General features: G+C 43.8%; 1 protein-coding gene across 1 annotated transcript; it reads right to left on the bottom strand.

Moving 5' to 3' along the window:
* Positions 1–1,373: 1,373 nt before the first annotated feature.
* ARF6 (ADP ribosylation factor 6) lies at positions 1,374–5,407 on the bottom strand. The gene is made up of 2 exons (XM_036842521.1): positions 5,258–5,407; positions 1,374–5,157 (listed from the first exon to the last, which is right to left on the bottom strand). Exon 2 carries the CDS (start codon positions 4,666–4,668, stop codon positions 4,141–4,143), a length of 528 nt encoding a protein of 175 aa, XP_036698416.1. The 5' UTR covers positions 4,669–5,157; positions 5,258–5,407; the 3' UTR covers positions 1,374–4,140.
* Between the last annotated feature and the right edge of the window lie 774 nt (positions 5,408–6,181).

Genomic DNA, 6,181 nt, shown 5'->3' with positions numbered 1-6,181 from the left:
CAAGCGTCAACTGTATATCTAAATGAAGACAAGTGGAAAGGTATTCAAGAAGATGACAAATACCTTTTTTTTTGTTTCAAGTAGTCATAAACATCTTAAATAAAGGGGGAAAAGTTCAAACCTATTTTCTTCCTGTCCCACAAAGTAAGTTATTTCTAGACTAATTCCCTGGAAGTTTACCATTACTTTGGCTTATTTAATAACAAATTTCAACTGTTAGTCCTAAACCCCTCTACAGACCTGTTCTGCCTCTTTGACCTCACCTGTATGTATTTATTCCCTGACCATTCAACTCACTAATCTAGTCTGGCAACTTTCAAGTTTAGCAAAGCGGGGAGGGAAAAGTTACTTTGCCTCTTCTATCACTCCATCTCCCAACATTCCCGTTTTATAAATTTTGTAATATTGTAATTGCAAATCTTTCCTACTTTGTCTTTTACCATTCAATATAAACAAAGCAAAAGGCTAGATTCTATTGAATACTATACTCCAAATACATTAGGCTCAGTGATTAGACAAGTTATTTTTAATTGCTATATGTGGTTTAACAATTTTTACCTATAAGGAAAGATTTGCCTTATCATAATCCATATATATACTTGGCAAGGTATAGAGGAAATAACTTTGGGAATTTAGTAAGCTCCACCACCATTCAGATTATGGCTACTATATTTCTAAATTGTATTAAAACATAACTCACTAAAGTGTAAAATATCTTCTACTGCTATCTCTGGTAAATTGATACTTGATAGCCATTAATAACATTAATGCGGGAGTTAAATCATACTAGAGATCACACTAAGATATTCTAAAATCAAACTACAAAAATTGCTAATACAAGGAGGCCTACAAGGAAGGAAATGTGTTTAAAAACCCCTTTATCCAACAAGTTATTCTTCATCTACTATTTTATTTTCTAAATGGCTACAATTCTGCCATTCTTATCAGACAAGCAACCTTGGTTTCTGAAAGACAAACTTTCTAAAATCCAAAAGTCAATTGTCAAGGGTTAAGACTACTCCGTAGGCCAATTCTTTAGAGACACAGTTCTGTCCTAAAAACTCTAAGGTTGTGATTTCTGAAAAAACAGTAGCATAATAAAAACTGCTATAGAACCTTCATTTTTAAAAAATTTCCAACTGCTTTTGTGTCCTAAGTTATAAAATCAGATTAAATTTGGTGGAACTAAATCAGGGCAAAACCTCCTATATAGCCAGGATTATAAGAACCAGATTCTCTTTTTTCTTCATATAAAAGCAAGGTGACTCCCAAACTAAGTTACTTTATACCATATATCCCTGGAGAATAACATGGCCCAACACACCACACGCCCCACTTAATCTAGTTCAAACGAGTAACATAACGTGAGAAACTGCACTGTGTAATTCCTTTATTTTCTGCATATTAGTGCTTTACCAACACTACAACCATAAAGAACACAATTCCAAGTACTGTACTTTTTCGTTTGGGGAGATCACAGTCTACAGACTCATTTACTTATATTAGACAAGATTAACCTCATTGAAAACTTACTTCAGTTTATAAATTCACATAAAATACAGAAATTGATGCAATTAAACAAAAACTTCAGGATCTTATTTCTTAACTTCTTAGATTGTAACTTTTTTTGCAGGCTATAATTACCTCCCCCATGATCATCAATGGTTATGATTCAATTTAACTACATCAATTATCAACCTTTTATATCCTTAAAGAAAATGTAAGTGAAAATTACAGTTTCTCAGCAAAAGGTTTAAGGTTTTCCAAATTTCAAATATTTGCTTTCCCTCCTCCCCCCACCTTCAGTTAAGACATTTCAAATAAACTAAAAATAACCACATCTCACCTGCAACATTCCATAGCAATCACTTGATGTATAAAATTTTAACTATGCCCCCAGTTATTTTAAGACAAACAAAAAATGGCTGCCTACCAATCTGTCTGTCACAAGTTAGAAATACTACATTTAAGAATTAACATGAGGGTTTCAAGTTTCCTCCAGTTTAGGCATTTATACCTTTGTGCTTGTCGCTTAAGGATGTTACTATAACATTGATATTTATATAACCCATGTTTATGTACCTTAATATGTAATCGTTTAAAACACTAGTAATTAAATTTATGATGGAGCTATGGGAATTTTAAAAGCAACTAAAATGTTCTTAGATGTGTGTCAGCTTCATTTCTAGAGATACTTCTACTAAAGTGAAACTGAGAACTTTATACTTTAGTTGCGTTTGAATTCAAAAATCCCTCTGCACCATTAGGAGCCTACAACATAGCACCTTTTCTCATCTGCTTTAAGTAAAATGTTTGTCAAGAGTTTTACTTTGAAGAGTTAACTTTCTATAGCCTTATACTTCTCATACATCTTTGGTAAAAGCTCCATTATACAATATGGCCAAAGCATGAAGGACCAATACTGTCCAATCATATACCATGATATCCCGTTCAATTTTAGTTTTCAGACACCCTCATAAACAAAACCCACTCCACCTTTTCCTGTATACTGCCTTTGCAGTCTACATTTCTGAATTCCCTAAGTTTAATTCCTTGAGGATCTCTAAAATGAATCCTTAAGGCTATATAAGAACCAGATGCTGCTACACAATTCTGTATCAAGCATTAACATTTGGTTCAAAGTATTATCATAGTGGTCTCAATAATCTAGTTACTGGTCCTAACCAGCTAAGCAAGTAATCTTGTTAGGATCTGGATATCACCAGTGAGCACACTGCTTACCCTTGAAGGAAAATAAGTTTACATTCATTGTCATCTGTAGGTTCTTCCTCTGCATCCTACTTCCCCTTTTGTCATTCCTCAAGTCTACACATCATTCATTCATCACATTTCCTTCCTCAAAGGAGATAGTGTATTATTGAACCAACAGGATATCTGACTATTAGCATGAGTTAATCAAACAGAATACCTTTTTCGTAAAACATCTTTTCCAGTGTTCTAATTAATGGAGATATGGATCACTCATCTATTAAAAAAAAAAAAAGACTTATATCTTCAGCTTAATCAATTGCTGTAATGTGGAAACACGAATTTTTTTTTCCAACTAGGTAAAAGGTGCATGTAATTTGAACTGTTAAATGCTTTATAAATGAATAAAGTAAACATTCTAGTAATTTAAAAACTACCGGTCTTAGACATTTGAAACATGGTAAAAGTATATATTCCAGTTTTGCCCAAAAGTCACTTAAAATATCTACAAATATTTCATCTGTGTGTGGCATACACCATTATTGCTCCATTTTCTGCAAAAGTCTATTTTTAAAGTTAAAAAAGAGGGAAAACACAGCAAAGTTGCTAACTTCGCAGTGAAAAAAAAAATGTGTCCTTGACAGGTTACATTTTCATAGTTTTATGCAGTGTAAGTTAGCTATGTAACGGGGAACTTGAGTTTTATCCTTACTCATGCATGATGTATGTTTCAGAACTTAAGAGCTGAAATTTCAAAGAACTTCTTACATTACCTGTTTAACACAGTGATGTGCAACTGGAACATATTACAATGATATTACTCATTATTTGCCACTGTGGGCTGTTTACTATCCTGGTCTTAGATATAAAAGGTCACATTTGAATTTACTAAGTTAAAGTCAGAACTCATAAGGGAGGGGGAAAAAGGCCTTAAATATAAAAGACAAACGGCAGTTTGATTAAGCAATAATTTTCAGTTTACTAGATGAAACAGACTTGCAACACAGTCTGCATGAATGCAAAATAAGCCATCTACAGCAAGTGATAAGGAAACTGGGCAAAAAGGAAAAAAGCATACATTGGAAAAGAAGATTCTCTCGAAATAAAAAAATCAAACCATTATTATAAAGGAATTTACCAAGAACCGCTATATTTCCCCCATCCCATTTGCTGGAAGTCAACAAGAGCATCTAGCACTTTGTGTTCATGTCAAAAAAGTCAGATCAGAGCATCCTAACGCAAAGCAAAGGAAAAAAAAGAGAAGAAACAAAAAAGAAAAGCCCTAACCCCCTCCCCCATACCGCAGAACTGTAACTCCAGAGTTCAAATTCAAAGAAGAGAAAGTGGCAATTGAAAGAGGTGATGGTGGCGATAATCCTATGAATGGGTTTTTGATTTCTCTCCTTCCGGGGGATGGGCGGAGAAGGCTCATTAGGATTTGTAGTTAGAGGTTAACCATGTGAGCCCCTCATAGAGTCCGTCCCCCGAGGTGGCACAGGAGGGCTGCACATACCAGTTCCTGTCCCGAATCCGGGTCAGGCCCAGTTTCTCCTGGATCTCGTGGGGTTTCATGGCATCGGGCAGGTCCTGCTTGTTGGCGAAGATGAGGATTATGGCGTCCCTCATCTCCCGGTCATTGATAATGCGGTGCAGCTCCTGGCGGGCCTCGTCGATGCGGTCGCGGTCGGCGCAGTCCACTACGAAGATCAGACCCTGGGTCCCGGTGTAGTAATGCCGCCAGAGCGGCCGGATCTTGTCCTGGCCGCCCACATCCCACACGTTGAACTTGACGTTTTTGTAAGTCACGGTCTCCACGTTGAAACCCACGGTGGGGATGGTGGTCACCGACTGGCCCAGCTTCAACTTGTACAGGATGGTTGTCTTGCCGGCTGCGTCCAGGCCCAACATGAGGATCCGCATTTCCTTGTTCCCGAAGATCTTAGATAGCACCTTCCCCATCGCGTCGGAGGAGCCGGGGCCGGGGGCATTCAGGTGTCCCGGGTCCCCTCCGCCAACAACGCCGCCGCCGCCGCCGCGAAACCGAAACGGAGCCTCCCAGTCGCGAGGGCGCCCGTGCGGCCTGCGTGGGAGTCGCCTCCTCGGGGTAGAGGCCCGGACCCGTCGCTCACTCGGGCATCACCCACCGCACAACTTGATTCCTCCAGTCGCCGCGGCCGCCGGGGCGCTGAGTCTGCGCCGGGAGAGCCGCCGCCCTGCTGAGGCGCGGCCCGGCCCGGAACTGCCCTTCCCCCCGCAGGCGCCGCGCGAGCACCGCCGCGGTTCCCGCTCCTCCGCCTTCTCCTCGCTCCGCCGCGGGAGACTGCGGCCCTTCGGCCCGGCTCCCGGTCCGCGAGCACCACGCTCACCACCGACCCAGGCCACCCGAGAGGCAGCACGGCTCCGGCGCCCCGTCAGGTCATTGATCCTCGCGGGAACTCGGTGCGCTGCCTGCAGACACAGAGAGAGGGAAAAGGGAGTTACTGCTAGAGCCCCAGAGGAGAGCGGAGACCGAGGGGGCCCGCCTTGCCAGCTCAGCCCAGGAGGTTACCTCCAGCCGCCGCCCCGCGCGCGGGCTCCCTCCGGCCTCCACCGCCTCCTCCCAGCTCTGCTGCCGCCGCCGCCGCCGCCGGAAAAGGCGCCGAGGAAACCGCCTCACTTCCCCTCCCGACCACGCAGGCGCAGCAGAGGCCGCCCGTTCGGCCAAGAGGGACCTCTGTAAAGAGAGCGGCCCGCGCGCTAAGCGTCGGGGCGCCACGCGCGGGGGGGCGGGGCTACGGCGGCTCAGAGGGCTCGCAGGTGCGGCTAGCCCCCACCCCCGCGAATCTCGGACTCTCACGCGCGGCCACCTGTCGCTGCTCTAGCGTCTCGTCCACTCTCTGCATTCCTCTTCCGCACTCTCTCCTCCTCCGCCCCCATTCAAACCAGAGGAGCCGATCCACCACGGAGCTCCACGGTGTGGGGCCCGCGGACCGCCCGTTCCCCTGACGAACGCCTCCCCTGTGCTGCTTCCAGGCCTGTTCTCGGACCCCGGTGCCCGCCAGATGCTCCGCGAGTTCCCTCCAGCCCGCCCCAGCCTTCGTGTGCCCTCAGTCTCCCAGGGAAGCCCTAGCCGCTGTTTTTACCTTTCCCCCAGCCTTCTTTGGCTTCCTTTATCCCTCGTGCTCTGTGCGTTTCCTGAAAGACACGTGGGAGGCTAGTGGTTCGCGTGGAATCTGCCAGTCAGTGCGGCGCTTTTACTGGGCTTGGGTTTGCTCTGAAGCCCGTCTTTTGGACGTTGGAGCCCTATCTTACACATCTCGTCAGGACCAGTCCACGTTTCTTAAAAATTACAGTATTATCAAAAGTTCCCGTGCCTTGCCGCTTTTTCAGCTTTTTAGGTGGTCATTTTAAATATTTAAATATATCATCTCCTTTTAGTGTGATTAGTAGTAGCTTCTCACCCAGCCACTCATTATTAACTTTAAGGAGCCTC

Source organism: Balaenoptera musculus, chromosome 2, assembly GCF_009873245.2.
Source record: "Balaenoptera musculus isolate JJ_BM4_2016_0621 chromosome 2, mBalMus1.pri.v3, whole genome shotgun sequence".
In the NCBI taxonomy this organism is placed as follows: Eukaryota; Metazoa; Chordata; class Mammalia; order Artiodactyla; family Balaenopteridae; genus Balaenoptera; species Balaenoptera musculus.
Note: the sequence above shows the minus strand (reverse complement) of the source record. Positions and strands in the feature narration are given on the sequence as shown.

Coding starts and splice junctions, on each gene's coding strand:
- ARF6 (XM_036842521.1), bottom strand. CDS start 4,668: ATGGGGAAGGTGCTATCTAAGATCTTCGGGAACAAGGAAATGCGGATC.